At 39.2% G+C, this 19,936-nt stretch overlaps 2 protein-coding genes across 4 annotated transcripts in view; both read right to left on the bottom strand.

Moving 5' to 3' along the window:
* Positions 1–463: 463 nt before the first annotated feature.
* On the bottom strand, positions 464–15,097 carry LOC133526471 (fatty-acid amide hydrolase 2-like). The gene is made up of 12 exons (XM_061863124.1): positions 14,915–15,097; positions 13,730–13,993; positions 12,309–12,435; positions 10,681–10,852; positions 10,111–10,235; positions 8,430–8,519; positions 7,810–7,955; positions 6,689–6,771; positions 5,417–5,603; positions 4,410–4,532; positions 3,280–3,417; positions 464–1,861 (listed from the first exon to the last, which is right to left on the bottom strand). The coding sequence occupies exons 1-12, from the start codon at positions 14,951–14,953 to the stop codon at positions 1,715–1,717; spliced, it is 1,641 nt and encodes a 546-aa protein (XP_061719108.1). The 5' UTR covers positions 14,954–15,097; the 3' UTR covers positions 464–1,714.
* Positions 14,930–19,936, bottom strand: part of LOC133526472 (fatty-acid amide hydrolase 2-like) — an 18,029-nt gene continuing 13,022 nt past the window's right edge. For 2 of the 3 annotated variants that reach the window (XM_061863125.1, XM_061863127.1), the window contains exons 11-12: positions 19,499–19,636; positions 14,930–16,785 (exon numbers count right to left, since the gene is read on the bottom strand). In XM_061863125.1, the coding sequence (XP_061719109.1) occupies positions 16,642–16,785; positions 19,499–19,636 (282 nt within the window). In that variant the 3' untranslated portion in view covers positions 14,930–16,641. The remainder of the gene's footprint in view (positions 16,786–19,498; positions 19,637–19,936) is intronic. The other variant, XM_061863126.1, reaches the window with a different exon arrangement.

The following is a 19,936-nucleotide window of genomic DNA, read 5'->3' as shown; positions in this document are numbered from 1 at the left end:
ATTTTCACTTCAAAAATCTTACTACATAAATACAAGTTGTATGCCAATACGCATACGTTTTCACGCTTGATTACGATTTCACAAAAACGAATTTATGCCAATTTGCACACGTTATTATCATGCTTGACTAACATTTCACAAAGATAGTTTACCGTGTGATATCAAGCATATTACCCAAAAATACATTTGTAGTAATTCAGACATACATACAAACTGTTTGGCGGGATATAATTATGTAAACACTAAAATTTTACGTGATAAATTTATAAAAGGCATTTTTACGCAAAAATAACTAAGCATCGCGATCTCATTTTGAAATCCCTATTATTTTGTTTTCTTGTGGCGTTAGAAGCGCAGTGTTTCGTTTCTGAGGCTGACGGCCATAACCTCTCAAACGATAGGAAAAGTAGATAGTTAAAATTAATCCAAATATTTAAGATGGTTCTGAATATAAAAAAATGTATATTAAATAATCATTTTATTAAATGAATTTATAGAAAAATAAAAAATAAAAAAATATTAATACTTGCACCAACCCCTAAGAATCACATTCAAATATCAGTCAACAAATATTTAATGTAAAACATTTCCAAAATCTTAACTTACATAAGTACGTCAGAACAAGATAAGTTTGCAGCTATTTTGATAGCCCAGCCTGTGCAAGCGTTAAGTAAACTATACATTCCATAGAAGTTTGACGTTTAAAATAACACTTGCACTGTCTGGGGTGTCAAAATCGCTGCCAACTTATCTTGATCTGACTAATCATAATGCAAGAAAGTAGATAGATTTTCAAGCTTACATACATATTCTTGAAATGAATGCATTTTTTGTGGAGTAAGGCCAGATCAGAAAAGACAATTTTTCGCACAATCTGATTACATACGTGTATTGATTGCGAAGATGCAAAAACACAATTTAAGGACGTTAGATTTATCACTTAAGCGCCAATTACATCCACACTTCCCGAATTCCGGTCCGAAATCAGTCCCGATTTCGGACCTGATAATCGTTTTCGTTTCACGGAATATCAGCACATCGTTAACAATATTTGAAATGTAAAAAATACTTTGTCTCTAATTGCCAAAAATGTTCAATGTTTGGTATTTTTGTATATTAACCATTTTTTTTTAATTTCAAATATTGTAAATGATGTGCTGATATTTGGTGAAACGGAAATCGGGTCTGATATCAGGCCTGATAAAGTGTGGATGTAATTGGCACTTTACCTATATTGTGAACGTGTAAACGCTAGATCGAGATTGACAATCAAATTGCCAATTTAATTTATGGTCAGATTGGCAATTTTCTTGTCCTGTCTGGACTGGCCTATGGCTATAATTCAGTTGTCGGCAGAGGTGGCTACTTTGAATTGAAACTTAAGTGTAAACCATTATTCACGCTCGTTGCCCAAAATCATCATTAACACCAAAGACACAACGATTGAGTAAAATGCGTAACATCTAAAACAATTTCTTGCTTCTAATTTGACAGGTAAACGAGATATTTTGCGGTAATTCTGACTGTTCAAAGTTGACGTTTGACAATTCAGTGACCGCAAAACATGGCGCAGTACAGCGATAAATGTTATAGATGCCAAACTAAGGGGCACGTTTTTTTCTTAGACTACCTCTCTATTACAATCAATTCTCTTCGACTCTCAACGATCCCTTTTTACTTGAAGCTAGTTTATAACAGTATAAAGGGTATATATTTAGTGTATAACCCTGCAGGGCGGTTTGTATCCCCCGAACAGGTCCTGCAGATGGCGCGCGACCGCCAGGCACAGCGCCTCGCGGCGCGGCGCCGCCACCACCTGCACGCCCAGCGGGATGCCGGACGAGTTTAGACCCAATGGCACCTGGAATAAGGTGTAACTTAATATCCAGAAAAGGATTTTAAGAAATATTAGTCAAAACTATAAAGCTATAGGGAACTATAGTCCGACCAGAAATATATGATCATTGTCAAGAGGGCGCTGTTATTCTCATGTATAGGGTGACAGTTCAGTTTAGGATGAAAAATTTAGTTTCAATGAAATACCGCAATATGGCGCGTGATCATATATTACTGGTCAGGCTTTATAAACTGAAGGGAGCAGCACATGCGACGTTAGATTTTTAGCGCGAGGTGTAAATGTGAAGTTTATGCTTCCAATACAGCCCACAAGATGGCAGCACTTGCTTTGGCGTGAAGAGTCGGTTAAAGAATACTTGAAAGAAACCAGATTCCTTTCTTTCGCATAATTATCGAAAGTCATAATGTAATGATAGTCATATTATCATTATTCATAACTCTGAAACCGTTAACTTTTCAGGAATTTCCTTAGGTTATTCTATAGATAGGTTAGGTTAGGTTTGTTTTATGGCAATCCTGAAAAGTTACGCGTTTCTGAGAAAACCAAATTATGGCTAACGAAAATGCGGACAAACAATACATTATGACTTAAAACTTTATGGGAAGCAATAGAAACCCGAAATAAGTTACTTTCGACATTTTACTTTCGAAGTTTTGCCAACATTTCCAGTTTCATAGTCTGTTGTTAAATTAAATAAAAAAAACAACCAAAGGAAACATGAATTTGAAAGTAAATAAGTTAACTGACAGATCGGTAACGTATATCGCTTTAACTTCTTATAAGCATTGTCGAATCACGCCGTAACTATACATACAATGTTATAGTTCATGTCTTCCACGATGACGCGCAGATTTGTCAAATTTAGCCTTTAATAATATGGCAATACGAGTCAAGGCCCGCGTTATCGACGGGAGCAGGCAAGCCAGAGCCACCTAGTGTCGTTTATCTGCAACTGTCGAGTCGAGCTAACAGCAAATCTTAACTGACTATTGGTAGACTTTACATCTCTGCAGTGAGAGTTACATATTGGTGATAGTACGGTCAGCTGCAGAGAAAAGTGACCCCCCCCCCCCCCCCCCCCCTCTACCTACTAGAGATGCTACTGCTAAGCGAATAGTATTAAGCACTTTGTTTGTCGCTACAAGTGTTAGGTGACCCAAACCCAAACACTACACCACTATGCCCGCCTACTACGACAGTGCAAGACCTCCCCCAACCGGTTCTCAGCGTGCGATGCGGTGCGCAGCAGTACGCGAAGCACGGCCGTCGTAAACGCTGCTCGCACTGTTAGTGGAGAAAGGAGACCTAGGCTCTCCGAAACATGTCGCGCGAATAAAAACACGTGAGTGAAATCCGTGTAAGTAATTTAATATTAGTATGTCTGACGACAGTTTAAATGCGAATAGTATTGCTGAGTGTACCTGGGCCGCGGGGAACTTGATGGCGTTGAGCACGCCCCAGTAGGCGAAGTTGAAGGGGCGCAGCAGTAACGAGTAGTGGTGCGGCGCCGCCATGGGCGCCGCCGGGAACAGCAGCACGCCGGACTCACCTAACACCGTCTGAAAATGATATTATACGAATATCGATCGCTCTACAGGACAATTCCAACGTACACAGGCTTCAGAAGGGGCCATTAATCAATTAATCACATCACACGATTAGGGGAAGGGGGAGTCACAAATTTTGTGACGTCACTTTAACTTCATGAGTGATGATTTTTTAATTAGCTGTACAGTTAAATAACAACTTCATGGAACGATAATCGTTTTTATTCGTTTAATTTTCTTTCCTAATCAGTTTTGAGTTGTAAAATTACATTATTTCAAAAATATTTTGATAAAATATAAATGATACCTTGATATACCTACCTAATTCGATTTACTGATTTCCTTGAAAACAAAATTGCCAAAAATGTGACGTCACACCAGGGGGGGGAGGGGCTTGCCAAATGTGACTAAGTGTGACAAGGAGTGGGGGAGGGGTCAAAAAAACCTAGAAATTCGTGTGATGTAATTAATGGATGACCCCGAATGATATCTTAATGTTATTTAATTTTGGTCACACTGCTCGTAAAGGGTGTTATTGTATGCCAGCATATTGAGATGGAATGAGCTATATTATGCCCACGGGCGTAATAGATTTTTTTTAATTACATTACGCCCATGGGCATATTGCGCCTAATGTTTTTTTCAAGTAGGTATAAATGAATTTTACTTTTAAAATACAGACTGGTTTTTTTTTGTGTATATTTATAAATATTTAATTTGATTAATTTAATAGCTGTTTTAAAATCTTTCCACACAATTTTCAACTACCGGAAACGGTAGCTGAATACCGGATAGGTCTGTGCCTTCGATAACCTAACCTGTCAAAAATTACAATATGGCGGACGAATGTTTGAAATGTCACCATATTTCGCTTAAAATTTAGTTTTTTCCTCACAAGTGTGATGAAAGACATTGTGTGACAAACACAAAAATTACGAACTCGTTTTAAATAAGGCCGAAGCCGAAGGCGAAGGAAATGTTAAGTACGAATATGTTTTGTTTACCGTAAGATCTTCAACCATTTTGGCAGTAAGCGCTTCAGCCCACTCGGCGTCGACCGGCGGCAGCACTTGTTCGTCCAACAGTTTCATAATGGCTGCCAGAGTGTATGGAGACATGCCGATTAGCTGTAATTATTTACATTGATTTTATTAATTAGGTTTAGAAAAAAGTTTACCGAAAAAAAAAGACCATTAATTAGCTGGCCAGAAAATTACTAGGAAATGAAATGACACCTCGAGTAATTACTGTTAAGTGAAAACTTTAGCGGCGCTGTGCACTTTTTGTGATGGAGAAAAAAATGTTAAACTCGCGTCAGGGTCACGTGATCGTCAGATTGAAAATTCGTAAGACGGACACGTGACATCATGGTGAATTGGTGACAAATTGAATGTCATCGAAGACTGGTTACTTTTGAAAAGTCGTATCTCATTCAAGTGTGACATTTTATTTTCTTCATAATCAAAGTGCTGTCATAACGGTTAAAGAGGTTTAATCTTTGTTAATTATGTTGTATTGTATCTTTGTGTTGTTGGTTGTCCATGATTGTAGATACTCAAATTTTCCTTACTAAAAGTTAAATAACCGAAAAAAAGCGTGATTGTTTTACTTAATATGATGGTGAACGATTCATTAACATTTACTGATTGTGTAGGCTGTAGTCCTGCTCACGTCTCATGAATGCTCTGTATATGTTATATACACAGTACAATTCACATTCAAATTTATGTACGTAGGTATAATTATCTCTTTTTATAAAACTGCTACTCAATTTCTCCAAAATATCAAAAATGCACAACGTTAATATTCAAGTTTCACTGAGTCCAAGCCGTTGTTTTTTTTTTTGTAGCGCAGTGCTGGGCAAAGTCCTCCCCTCATTCCCGCCATTTGGTCCAGTCCAATGCACATTCCCACCAATTTATACAGAATGCATCGAGGTCGTCCCGCCATCTCCGTTTGGGTCTTCCTCTGCCCCGAGATACATTCTGAGTTCTTTCCTAATAATAGTTACCTTCTTTCCCAACTCAGTGAGTCCGTGAGCTTCTCCTTTGTTATTAGTGAGCATGCGCGGAAAGCTCTCAGTCTCCTTCGTCATGCCGTGCTTCCATAATGCGAACATGTGGTCGAAGCCGCGGTGGTAGTAGGGCTGCGGCGATGACGCGGTCAGGCGGCTCACATCCGAGAGCTTCGCTACTACTCTAGAAATTTACATTAAGGAATATGTTATTGGGCTTGAGTTGAGCATCGGCCACACCCCGCTCAAAATACGGTGACGATACGGAATCGTAGCGAAGCGCCGTAAGCGTCAGGATTTCTTGAGATGCCCTCCACTCCACAACGCTCTTTGAGAAGCGGTGTGCAGTGGGCATATAGACAGCGAGCCAGGAACAGATTTCCATGAGCTATCGTCTCCCGGCCGTAAACTCGTGTAGTGGTTAACGGCTAGGTATGATGAACCCTCGTGGACGTCAGCTGCCGCTCCGTTGGTGGGTTGAGGAATGGCAGCCACCGAAACACGTAAAACAAAACAAAAAATTGTCATCGCCTCCCGTTTGATACGTTGTCAATTGATAGTTCATATGCTATTGTTAATTAAAGAAATCGTCAGCCGGTTATATCGCGGTGGTAAGAACATCAACTGGTTGCGTGAATATGTAAAAAATAAGCGTTATATCTTTTTATAATAGCAATACTAAATCATGAAACTTTGCATGTACCTAGTATTTCATCAAGTAAACGCCTGAAAAGCCATCAACGGATTACGCAATTTACACATTGCGCATACTTTGCCGCACATAAAGTGGTAAGACGCATGTTTTTACATGTTCATTTTACAGCTGACGGTCATTCCACCGCGATACAACCGGCTGACGGTTTTTTTCAATTTAAAACAGCATCTAAACTATCATCTGACAAAGTATTAGCCGGGAGGCGATGACTGACGATATATGCTCCTGGCCCGCGGTCATACACTGACGGCGAGGTATCGCAGTGTCATGCCGTAAACTACACGGCGTTACTTGGATGCTATGCGATTCAATTGAGACATTAATTAACGTTTTAGTAGGTAGACGTAGTAAAGGGGAAATTACACAAACGATTCCAGTGTGTTGAGATGTATCTAGAAGGGAACCCCCTAAATTCCTTAAAAAATAAAACATAACTACGTTTGTTCCATGCATCAGAAAATACCTATGACACAGGAACAAATATCTGTGTCCATCACACAAATAAATGCCAGGGTCAGTACCTATAAAACAAATGAAACCATCAAAGCACTCACTGATTCATGGCCTCTCGGAGCTCGGCGCTGATGGGGCTCACGCGCAGGTCCTGGGCCGTCTCCACGTAGTACACTCTTACATTCTGTGACGAAACAATCGGACGAAGTTAATAAAAAAAATATAGGTTATGTTATGACTTTTAAACCGGAGATCGCGGGTTAGAACCACGGTACGTATCAACGAATTTTTTGTAACTTAAGTACGAAATATCGTTTGATATTTTTCGCTCTTCAGTCAGTCGGCGAAGGAAAACAGGGCAAGGAAACTTGCATAAGTACATCCGAATTTCATAGAAATTCAAAGGTACTTCCCCAATTTCTCTTCTCTCTTGTACATGAGAAGAGGCCTGTGCCTACTGCCTAGTGGTACATACACCAGATGTATTATTTTATCGTTTTATTTTAGCTTTCGTGTACAATATTATTCCCTTTATAATCGTGGGATCTAAGTGTGGTGACATCAACGAGAATTAGGATATTGTTTACCTTCAAGTCTACTTCTCTGTCCAAGCCAAGTACCTTGGCCTTGTCGGCGACTATTTTAGACTTCTAAGTCCTACACATGCTTGCGATGAAACCGTTGGGGAGTCCAACTAGGATATTGTAAGTGTACCTTCAAGTCTACTTCTCTGTCCAAGCCAAGTTCCTTGGCCTTGTCGGCGACTATTTTAGACTTCTAAGTCCTACACATGCTTGCGATGAAACCGTTGGGGAGTCCAACTAGGATATTGTAAGTGTACCTTCAAGTCTACTTCTCTGTCCAAGTCAAGTTCCTTGGCCTTGTCGGCGACTATTTTAGACTTCTAAGTCCTACACATGCTTGCGATGAAACCGTTGGGGAGGCCAAGTAGGATATTGTAAGTGTACCTTCAAGTCTACTTCTCTGTCCAAGTCAAGTTCCTTGGCCTTGTCGGCGACTATTTTAGACTTCTAAGTCCTACACATGCTTGCGATGAAACCGTTGGGGAGTCCAACTAGGATATTGTAAGTGTACCTTCAAGTCTACTTCTCTGTCCAAGTCAAGTTCCTTGGCCTTGTCGGCAACTATTTTAGACTTCTAAGTCCTACACATGCTTGCGATGAAACCGTTGGGGAGTCCAACTAGGATAATGTAAGTGTACCTTCAAGTCTACTTCTCTGTCCAAGTCAAGTTCCTTGGCCTTGTCGGCGGCAACTATTTTAGTGAGCGGCGCGAGGTCCTCGACGTGTTTACTGATGAAGCCGATGGAAGCCATCGTGGGGTCCAGTCCGGTGCGCAGCGCAGACCCTGAGTAAAAGTAATTATTATTTGTCTCGCTTTCAATCTCTGTCTCTCGTTTTGTTTCACTTCTATAGGAGCTTCTTAAAGGGCTTAATTAAAAACAAGAATTTGACACTATTCGTAGCATTGACAGGTAAAACCTATGCTGGCGCCATCTGTAAAATATTTCGACCGGACAACTCCATTACGCGCATATAAAAACAAGTTAGATAATTTCAATGGTATAATACGAAAATGTTTGCTTACGAATTATGAATATCTCAATGAATTATATAAATTATTTGGTTTACAAATTAGGTGTATTTTGTTTAAATTTAACTTTGCATGCTGCTAGTTCATGTGCGACATCTATTTTAGTTTGTATTTTACATATTTTCTACTTAAAACACCACAAATCAAAATATCCGTTAAAAATTATTAGGTACATCGTCTAGGAAATATTCCAAGCGTATGAGTCAGTTAAAAAGTAGAATAATGTACCTTTAAGACTGGTGTAGCCGGCGGTGGGGTTGAGCGCGAACAGCCCGCAGTAGAAGGCTGGCATGCGCGTCGAGCCGCCGATGTCAGAGCCTGCAACAATGTATACTCCCGTGTTATTAACGCTTTATTTTCCCCTCAATTCCGGACACAAAACTCATTCGCCCGAAGCCCTTACACATGCTTGGCATCAAGCTTCAAGATCGAGTGAGGAATGACGAGGTCCGACGCCACACCACGGTGCAAGACGTGGGTGACATCATTACCAAACTAAAATGGAGTTGGGCGGGACATGTTGCTAGGCAGCGATGGCAGGTGGACTAAAATGTTCACGGAATGGTGGCCGCTTTCGGGTGAAAGAAGTTCCTGGCGTCCGCTGGTACGTTGACGACATTCGGAAGATTGCAGGTCACTTCTGGATGAGATTGGCTCAGGACCGGGACAAACGGGGTACGCGAAGAGAGACCTCCGCCCAGCAGTGGGCGATAAAGTGATGATGATGATGATGACATACTCCTACGACGACAGAGCAACTCTAAGTCGGTCTATTGCCTCGGTCCTTCAGTCTACAATCGATTACCCGATTGTATTAGAAATGCAACTTCCACTGAAGGATTCAGATCTAAACTAAAAAAGTGGCTTCTTGGAAAGATGTTTTATGATTATAGCGAGTTTTTTGACATTCCACTTGTGATTTAATAATTTAATGCTTATAACAGCTTTATTTACATTTATATTATATTGATTATATTCTCATTGTTAATGATTCATATACTGATAATTTTAATAATTAATAAGGTAACACACCTATATGTAATACCGACCTGTAATAATTGTTACCAATAAAGTTTTTCATTTTCATTTTCATTTTCATTTTCTATTGTCACGCACGAGCGTCTCATCGCCCACATATAAAAAACGCATATATTTCTTTAAACTTTTGCACTCTTTACCTGTTTATGACCTTAAACTCAATGTTGTGTTTTTTCTTCGAGTATTTCATTTGGCTACCTTCTGACTGCATCATCAGATCAACTCAATGTTAGCATTGCCATCGGACTTAAACACCGGGTAGTGGTTACAATAGGAAGTATTACTGCAATGTTCTGCCGCCAAAGTGCAATGCTAGCATCTATCTGATCTATCGTAAGCCATAGAGTAACTTGTACATACTGTGCCTTAAACTACTTTTTGACAAGTTTTCACAAATAATAAAATATGACATTGATGCATCAAGGCGGTTTGTTTACAAAGGGCCTACCGGGAAACGCGAAAATCGAAACTTAGTTATCTGCCTCTTCATCGCTCGAATACTGAGTGTTAGAGAGGTTAGATAACGAAACTTCGATTTTCTTGTTTCGCGATAGACTCAGATTGTGATGGATTGTGGTAGTGGCGCCCTCTACGCAGAGTTTCGCGTAATATTCCCTATTGGAGTTGCAAGAAATAATATTAAGAATCATAAAGAATGTATGTGTTATTAGGCGGTTCGGAAATTGTTATGTTTGCTTAGAAAGTAACATAGGACAGGCAAGAGCAGCGTATAGGGCCGCTTCTCCGCCTTTGGAGCCGCCCACGGTGCGACCCGTGTGGTACGGGTTGCGGATCTGACCAAGCACCATGTTGCGAGTCTCTTGCAGAAGATTGGGCGTGAATTATGTACAACTGGCCTACGTCAACTCACACAGGGAGATGGGCGAGGCGAGCGCGGCGTGCAGGGCAGCTTCCCCGCCGCTGGAGCCGCCGACGGTGCGGCCCGTGTGGTACGGGTTGCGGGTCTGGCCGATCACCATGTTGCGGGTCTCTTGCCTGCAAATGTTATGTCCTGTTACGACTAGTTATCTATAGTAAAGTTATACGCAAAATATGTGTGTGATACCAAGGAGGCACGAAGACCACAAGACAAATATATTTGGCTGTAAACGGAACATTCTAGAGATGGCTATATACTACACACTCATCGAGTGGCATGGGAAGTAATTAGGAAAGTAGGCAGAGACGTAGTGTAGGAACGTTACTCGTCATGCCGCAATGGCGCTGGCGGCCTTCAACAGACGGACGCACTCCGCGTCCTCTGTGGCCCGCACGTTGGCTCGGTGTGTCATGTCCAGTACTTATCTTACCACTTGTTAACCTCAGGGGCATTAGTGACGGTCACAGCGATGGCGCCGGCGTCCTTCAACAGGCGGACGCATTCCGCGTCCTCTGTGGCCCGCACGTTGGCTCGGTGTGTCATGCCCAGTAATTATCTTACCACTTGTTAATCTCGGGCACATTAGTGACGGCCACCGCGATGGCGCCGGCGTCCTTCAACAGGCGGACGCATTCCGCGTCCTCTGTGGCCCGCACGTTGGCTCGGTGTGTGATGCCTAGTGTGTGGAGAAGGCCGGCTACAGCGTGACTCTCTTTTGCCGTAAATGGGACGCCTTTTAACAAAAAACAAAATAAATAACATTTAAAAAAACAATAAATACCATTTCTTGAGTATCTTTTTATCAACAATCGACTGTAAGTTATATTTTGGAAACATTAACATTACTTTATTTAAAACTTACTGCTAAAACCTGTTCACGTGCAACCTGTGGAGCACTACACCAAAAAAACCTTTAGTGCTCTGCATGTCCAGTACAACAACGCCTTCAGGGGTTTGAGGGGCTGCCCTGGCGCTGCAGCGCGTCGGGAATGTTCACTGAGAGGAGCACTGACGACAGTGACGACTTCCACACAGTGCCTTTAGGACCGCGTGCCAGGCAGCACCAACACACTCCTGAAGGTGGTGGCGGATAGAGTGAATAGGCCCTCTTATCACTCATTGGATGTCTATGCATGTATGATCCAATGAGCACTATACTTTTTACTAACACAGGTATGTATTTACATCTTATTGTTACTAAGATAATGCTGTAAACAAACATATGGAAACCTGGTGTCTGAAATAAATATATTCATTTTCATTCAAAATCATGTGATATACGGAACCCTTGGAACGCCTAATGCCGCACTTGGCCGGTTTTTATTATTAACGGAAACAGTCAGTCTATGCATATTCCGCGGCCAACTATGTAGAAAGTAGGAATTTGGAATATATAGCCAGTTTATTACTTCGTGAATGAAGCAGCGGAACGGTTAAAATCGCAAAGAAAGTGAAAGGTCGAGACATTCATGGAAGAGATTGAAGCACATACATAGTAACATTACTTCTTAATGACAATTTTACGATATTAATTAAACGGCCACAGTTGTACACGTTCGCTCGTGTTTAAAAAAACGCCCACGGTTAAAACGTTGTACGATATTACACGTGCGTCGATTAAAAACACTCCCTTAGGTCGCTTTCTTGCTCAGGGCTATAACCGCGAAGATCGAAGTTCGTCAATTGCTGGCATTTTTCTCCGTCACTCTAATTACGCCTTAGTGAGAGTAAAAGAGAAAGATCCCCGCAATTTACGAATTTCGGTTTTCGCAGTAGGCCCCCAGGTGTGTTGTATTTATCACCACTCGTTGCGAATGTTTTGCTGCGCCCAACAGGGTTCATAATGTGATCCATATTTATATTCTTTTTTTTATACCACGACGGTGGCAAGCAAGCATACGGCCCGCCTGATGGTAAGCAGTCACCGTAGCCTATGGATGCCTGCAACTCCAGAGGTGTTACATGCGCGTTGCCGACCCTTCTATTCTACCTGTGTAACCATTATATGCAATAAATGATTGAGTATTAAATTTCCTACTTTTCTCACTTGTATCGTAATGTTCTATTTCGTCCTGGGTAGATTAATCCATGAAAGCTGGCGCGGATTTTTTATGAGATTTTGATTATTCAGTACAAATTTCACGCCAGCTCTTATGAATCAAGTTATAAAACTTAAATATAGAACTTACCTAGGAAAGGTTTCTGTTCAAAATACTGATCTGGGAGGCCATTTTCTATCTGCTTGTCTATTTCTCGCGCCTCTTTTATTGCTTCGTCAAACCTCTGGTCCACTACTGCATTTAACACTGGATTTACCTAAAATCAATTTAATTATGTAATTTAAATTTAATAATTATGTAAAGCGCAAACTTATTTCTAAAGCTTATTATAGCACACAAGACTACATGAATGATAAAACAATGTGGGATTCATTGTGATTCGAATTGATTAATTATTCATTATTTAATAATGATGATGAAATGGATAATCCAGTGTACTTCTTTTGTCTTTTTTTATTTGTTTGATATTTAGCATTTACTCTCGAAACATTCTAGATTGGTATTTTTTTTATCTTTCGTGATAGTCTTAGTATTAAATTTGAATAACTGTATAATAATTCAATATACTTTATTCTTCTTGTATCAACACCAATGGTAAAGTATTTAAAGAGACACAATTTACAGTTTAAAAAATATATATATCATGTTTATTTAATATTAGTTTAATTTTTAAGTAGTTTTATTTTATGGCTAGTTTAGTTTTAATTTTAGTACCTATATAAATTCTGTCGATGCCTTTTTCGAAAATAAACAATGGTCATCTGTCTATACTTTTTAAAATGATGGAGTAAGACTGACGAGATTAGCGCAATTTATAAATGTATTACGTCAAGTAGAATTTTGCTCTAGGGCGACATCTAGCGTTGAGTAGAAAAGTTAAAGCGTAATTAACTACAATTAATTAACTCATTTAATGTTTTTATTTCGATTCCTGCAACCGTTTGATATCAGCTATATTATACGAAAAATAGCTTATACAAATACTTTTCACATAATTCAATATATTATGGAATAATATTCACATCAATAAAGTGCTGTGGTAATTAGCTTAAGATTATTATTATATGTAATACTGTCTTACTATTCATATGTGCTTGTTGCTAGGCCTACATGAATAAAGTATATTTGAACTTGAACTGACGAAAATGTTTAGGTACTTATACAAATCAAATTTATTTTTAAACAACATGAAGAATTGAAATTAATGTTTAGGTACAAATTTGAACTTTGAACCGGTTTGTAGTATGTTTTCATATTCAACAGAAATTGCAATGATTACGTTCAGTACTTATTTTATGGCAATATATATTAGAGTACTGTTTATTATAATATTATGGGATTGGACAATTAAGTAGAAATAAAATGATAGTTCCATTGTATGCTACAATGGCTACATAGTACACTATACAGCCAGCAAAAGAAATAGCAAGCAAGGTGTTTAAAATATACTCAACTTAATTTTCAAGTAAGACACATTGCTTGCTTACCTAGTGCTGCTAGCTGTACATGTCACAAGTATATTTGCGATTTCTTAAAATATCTTAACTTACAGCTTGTATCCTCTCCACACAAGCCCGCACCAACTCCTCAGACTTCAACGTTTTATTCCTGATCCTCTTAGCTAGCTCCACGGCACTCTCTGTCAGCATGGCATGCCTTGCCTCCAGGTCCGGAATGGCCTGGCGTTCTCCGTCCCAGACAAAGCCGAAGACCAAGTCTAACGCCAGGTCTAGATAGTAGCGGAAGAACAGGAATGCATGTTTCAACATGTTAAAAGCCATGCCTTTGAGTATTTTAGTAGTTTTGTGGGGTTTCTGAAAGGAATAGAGGAGATGTAAATGTGTACAGAGGAAACACTCAAGTATGTTAAAATTGTCTTATTTTATTTAATGCATGTTAGTTCTTCTTCCTAGTCCTATCCTCATGGCCGAGGGACGTGATGATTGTGGAAACTCTTCACCAGTGCTCTCCAAGCCGCTCTATCTAGGGCATATTTGTTATGTCATGTTTTGAAAAGATGTGTCCTGCCGAGTTTCTTGCAGGTGTAGGGTTAGAGTGCATGGCTTTATTTGACATTTATAAGGGCATTGTAATATGCCTACTTGGAAAATATTTATCTTTATGTAGTAGGTAAGTAAATGTAGCACCTGCATTTATCATAAAGCCGAAAAATCGCACTTTTAATGTACCTATATTCTTTAATAGTAATTTTTTGAACTGAAGCCACTGAAGGGTACACATGGCTGGCCAAGCTATAGAAAAAAGGCAGTCCTGTTTTAGCAGATGTCAAATATTAATTTACTTCATACCGCCTGTTGTCTGCCTCTACATTTAATCAATTGTTTATTTTCTTGTATCTTTTTACTGAGGTGTGCCAATAAAGGGCTTGTGCACAAATCACGCGAGGTTTTTTCGGCTACTTTTTGACTCCCCCCCTTGGTGATATTTGGTGAGGTTTTAGCATTGCAGCATAGTTTTGGAATAAATACCTAGGTATATTTAATAAAAATCCAGTAAAGACAGTAAGTACAATAAAGTTGCGTTAGAACAAACAAACCTAAACGGAAGTCAAACAAAACTACCTTCGACGAACTCATTAAAATCTTACGTCGTGAATAAGATTAAATTTATGACTTATATATATTCCAGAATTCTAGTATAAATATGCATTAGGCATGAATAAACTGGTAAATAAATAAAAATGCGGCTTCGTATATTCTGATAGTTTTACTTACTTTTTCTTTGATCCCTTTGTTAATTTTATTTGTACACATTTTCCGTCCAATCACACAAGATAGTAACTAAGCAAATGAATTATAGCACCTTTCTAAAGTAATAAATTGAATTAGAGCAAAAGACATTAAAAGGAAAGTTTTTAAGTACTTTGCACTTTGTTTGACAGAAGAGGCTAAACTAAAATGACAGTGACAAGTGACAACGCAACTTTGATTCGGTCCTTATTGCAGTGCGCTTCCCCGTTTTGCAATGCTAATGGTAACGTCAGTGGAAGAAGACCTGAGGGCCTACCGCGAACCATGTTCGATATGTTGCCTCTTTGTCAAACTTGTAAATTCGTACGCAAGTGTAACGGGGAGGCATCATGTACAACGTGGTTCGCGGTAGGCCCTCTGTTTCATGTTAGCTCACATGCATGTTGACCGTACTTACTTCTTGCATTTGGCGGGGGTTTTTAAGTGTATTTGTCAATTTTTCTTTGTTCGATATCAAACGTTCACATGAAATGCAATAAAATATTTCATTTTGACTTTAGTATTTGATTCTTAACCAGTAGGTTACTTTAAATAAGGATATTAGAAATAAAAACAACTTATACATATTAATTTGTTATCATATATTTAATTAAAATATAAATCTGGCAAGCCAACTTTGACAATAGAAAAAGGCACCAAATTTGTAAAATGCTGGCATGAAAATTAATCTCACATACAAAATTTTAACATTTGCGCCTTTTTTTACTGACAAAGTTGGCTTGCCACTTGCCAGAGTATATAATGTAATTAAAGTACAAATTAGGTAATTAGAACTTAGCACCGGTAATGAGATTCACACTTATTACGACTAATTATCAATATGAATAAAATCCCTACAAATGATTAATATAATTACAAATAAGCACCAAACAGTCATTTTGTTCATTTAGCCCAGCAACCTAACCCAAAAAAGCATATTTTACATACTTTTAACAAATTTCAGGTCCACATCTTCTAATCCCGATAGGTAGGTAGAATTTGAGTCGTACTTTGTAATCAGGACAACTTTTACAAGTAATTGTGAACGCAGTTAACGCGTTACGAGAGTAAACATTTAAGTGCCAATTACATCCTCACTTTATCAGGCCAGATATCGCCCGAAACCAGGCGCCAGTAAGAGTATTTATCCGTTTCACCAAATATAAAAAAATGGTTCATATGCAAAAATATCAAACATTGAACATTTTTGGCAATTAGAGACAAAGACAAACTATTTTTTACATTTCAAATATTGTTAACAATGTGCTGATATTCCTTGAAACGGAAAACGATTATCAGGCCCGACATTGGGACTGATTTCGGGCCCGATATCTGAAAATGTGAATGTAATTAGCGCTGTAGGCGTACTTTGTAACTAAGCCAACTTTTACAAGTAATGCGAAGGTAGTTACACGTTGCGAGCGTTTATTTCGATCTAGTCCCACCGCAAAGTAGCGTCTTTTAGATTCGCCGAGGTAAGCCCTACATGTATTTTGACAATCCTGGCCTTCATAAAACATAAAAGGTATACTGGGTACTGTGATAAGACAGACATACAGCCAGCTAAAGTAAGGTCGCTAAGCTCTATCGCCCGTGCATAATTATATTGGTGTCCCGCTCGCACAGTGGCAATTACCGCCGGCATCATGGATGAGAAAGCAATATAATCACGCGCGTGCGATAGAGACAGGAAATGGTGGGACAATGTTATTTTATTGAGTTTTGCACGGCATGACGGCCCCGCCGAACTCCTTCTCCAAGAACTTGGCGACGGAGAGACAGAGCGCGTCGTTGTACGGAGCGGCCACCACTTGGATACCGATGGGGAGACCCTGGCTGTTCGCGCCCAGAGGCACCTGTGGACAAGTAAGCAGTTAGAAATGTCGATCATATATGCCCATAGAGAAATAAGTTAACATAGTGTTCACTCTTTACATCAGTTTTCTTACCAAAACGCTTATTATTTTCGTTGACATCTAGCGTCAAGTAGCGGATTTATCAGTACCGCTACTGGAGTTGGAGTGTCGCGACCATAAAGATATAAGTAAAGAAAGAGTGATAACTCCATACTTCAGGGCGGCTACCGGGAAAATCGTAATTCGTCAATTGCGGGCATTTTTCTCTGTCACTCTAATTACGTCTTAGTGAGAGTAAAAGAGAAAGATCCCCGCAATTTGCGAATTTCGGTTTTCGCGGTAAGCCCCCAGTTTTCTTACTAATACGCAAGTTATTTCGTAGTCGACACCTAGCGTAAAGTAGCGGAATTTATCAGTACTGCTAGGTGACAATAGATGTCGCGATGAATGAAAACTCTAATGGTCAACAATTTTCAGCTATTATTAAATAATCGGATTAACCGGAACTCTATTTTGAACTCCTGCTTGTGATATCAGTTGTAAATTGCTTTGGCAATATCTTTTTCGTCAGTCGCAAGTCGCAATACTTGTGACATCTGGTGTCAAGTAGCGGTACTGATAAATCCACTGCTTGACGTTAGATATCGACTATGAAATAACGCGCGTTTTGGGAAGAGAACTAATTAATGTATGGAGTTTCTTTACTTGTATTTGTCTATGGTCGCGACTGACGAAAAGTGTATAGCTCAGCAATTTACAACTAATATTACAAGCAGATGGAGTTGAAAATTAATTCCAGTTAATTCGGTTATGATATTAGCTGAAAACTGTTGAGCATTATACTTTTCGTTCGTCGCGACATCTATTATCTAGTAGCAGAATTGATAAATCCGCTACTTGACGCGAGATGTCGACTATGAAAATATAATAAGCGTTTTGGTAAGAAAACTGAATAAACTGATGTATGGAGAGAGCACTCTATGCTTACTATGCACATGACATGCTCTGAGAAGAAACACTGGTCGCTTTTATACGAGATAGCCCGAAAATAAGTTGTCAATTTTTTTAAGAAATATTTTTCTTACATTTCTTTTTCAAAGAATTAAATTAGATGTTTGTTAAAATTCTTCTTCTTCTTGTCCCATTTCTAAAGTAGGACGTTTTGCCGGCCGAGGTCAAAAATGCTTTTAAAGCCTGACCAGTAATATATGATCAAGCGCCATATTGCGGAATTTCATTGGAACTAAATTTTTCATACTAAACTGAACTGTCACCCTATACATGAGAAGAACAGCGCCTTCTTGGCAATGATCATATATTACTGGTCGGTCCTTAACTTTGGCTTTGTTCATCATTGCGAAAAAACAGTGGTAGGTAAGTACTTATAAGTATAAATAGCATGAGTATAAATACATAATAAGTACCTATAATTTTTTCGATGAATGATTGTTTCCTTGTCGCAACAGCATATTGGGTTGGGTCCAAAGGTCAGACATACTGTTTTTCTTCAGTTATTGTCTGTAACATTACCTACCTACGTGTGACAATTTTAAATAAGACGTAGCACATTTGCTAAGGTCCATATTGGCTCACATACCTAAATTTATTTCTAATAATACCGCATTGTGTTCATTATCATTTTTTCATAACTTTATTTATCATAATTATTTTTAGTACTACTCGTACTTAAACATTGTTCATAATATTAATATTGTTGTCTTAGTCTATCGACGTTTATTTAATATACTTTTTTGTTGTTATTCTAACTCATTTCATTAGCAAGGGGACATTAATTAGCATAGTTTGTATTGTACTAAGAGGCTGTCAACACCCAATGTCCTTGAAATTGATGTTACTTAAACAGTTTTTTAAGAAAGACTATTTGTTTTAGTCAAGTAAGAAAAATATATGTTCATATTAATTATATTTCAAAGACCGTGGTTGTACTCGATACATGATTGAACGAAATCGGCTCGATAGAAAATAATTGCAAAGATTGGTCTTAAAATCACAATTAAACGGTTTTATGTCTGTTATTGTTTTGACTTATGGGTCTGCAATTAAAATCACAATTTCAAAACATTTATATCTAAACCGCTGTTGAGTAAAATCCACTTTTTTTTATTTAAATATTTTTCTTATTATTCCCTTGCCCAGGCCCAGTAACATGCGACAGTGCTATCTCATTTACTCCGATACAAATAGACAGTGTGCGCGCTTTAGGTATTGACAGCCTCTTAATGCGGAAATGGGTCTATAAAAATGTATGTTTGGATATTTAAAAAAAAACATAAAACAAGGGTTTTAAGGCTGACCCAAGCGACAGTTACCATGGCAACGAGTGACAAGAAAAAGTGGATTCACCCATTCACCTGAGTGGGAGGATACTTGAGCACGTTGACGGAGGCACAGTAGGAGAAGTTGTAGGGCTGCAGGAAGCAGGAGTAGTGGTGCGAGGCCACGTGCAGATCGCTCAGCATCAGTAGCACTCCGTTGTCGTCCAGTTTTATCTGTTGTCTACATTATTTACCTGAGTGGCAGGACACTTGAGCACGTTGACGGAGGCCCTGTAGGAGAAGTTGTAGGGCGGCAGGAAGAACGAGTAGTGGGGGGGGGGGGGGGGCGGCGTGTGGAGCGCTTCGCTCAGATCAGTGGCACTCCGTTGTCGTCCAGTTCTTGTTGTCTCTATGCTTGTTAAACCAACATTATTTACCTGAGTGGCAGGACACTTGAGGACATTGACGGAGGCCCAGTAGGAGAAGTTGTAGGGCCGCAGGAAGCACGAGTAGTGGTGCGGGGCCGCGTGCGGAGCGCTCGGCATCAGTAGCACTCCGTTGTCGCCTAGTTTTTCCTGTTACAAGTATGCAAGGTTGGTAAAAGAAGCATCGTATTTCACCAGTTTGTTACGGTAATCAATGTTAAGTTAATCTATGTATACTAATAATTTCCTTTTATAAGGCACAATTTAGTCGTTGGCACGTATTTAAATGGAATACTTAGTTGCCAATGGGAAAAAGTGTTACTCTGAGAATCATTCGTGAGGAGGGACTACGCTAAGTTTCATGCATATTTACTGCAAAGTTAGCGTGGTCTACTGAGTCTACGAGTTTGACTATCTTATAATACTTTTTTACAGATTTAATTTATTATC

Source organism: Cydia pomonella, chromosome 16 (genome assembly GCF_033807575.1).
Source record: "Cydia pomonella isolate Wapato2018A chromosome 16, ilCydPomo1, whole genome shotgun sequence".
NCBI classification, from domain to species: Eukaryota; Metazoa; Arthropoda; class Insecta; order Lepidoptera; family Tortricidae; genus Cydia; species Cydia pomonella.
This window is presented reverse-complemented; position numbering and strand designations above follow the sequence as displayed.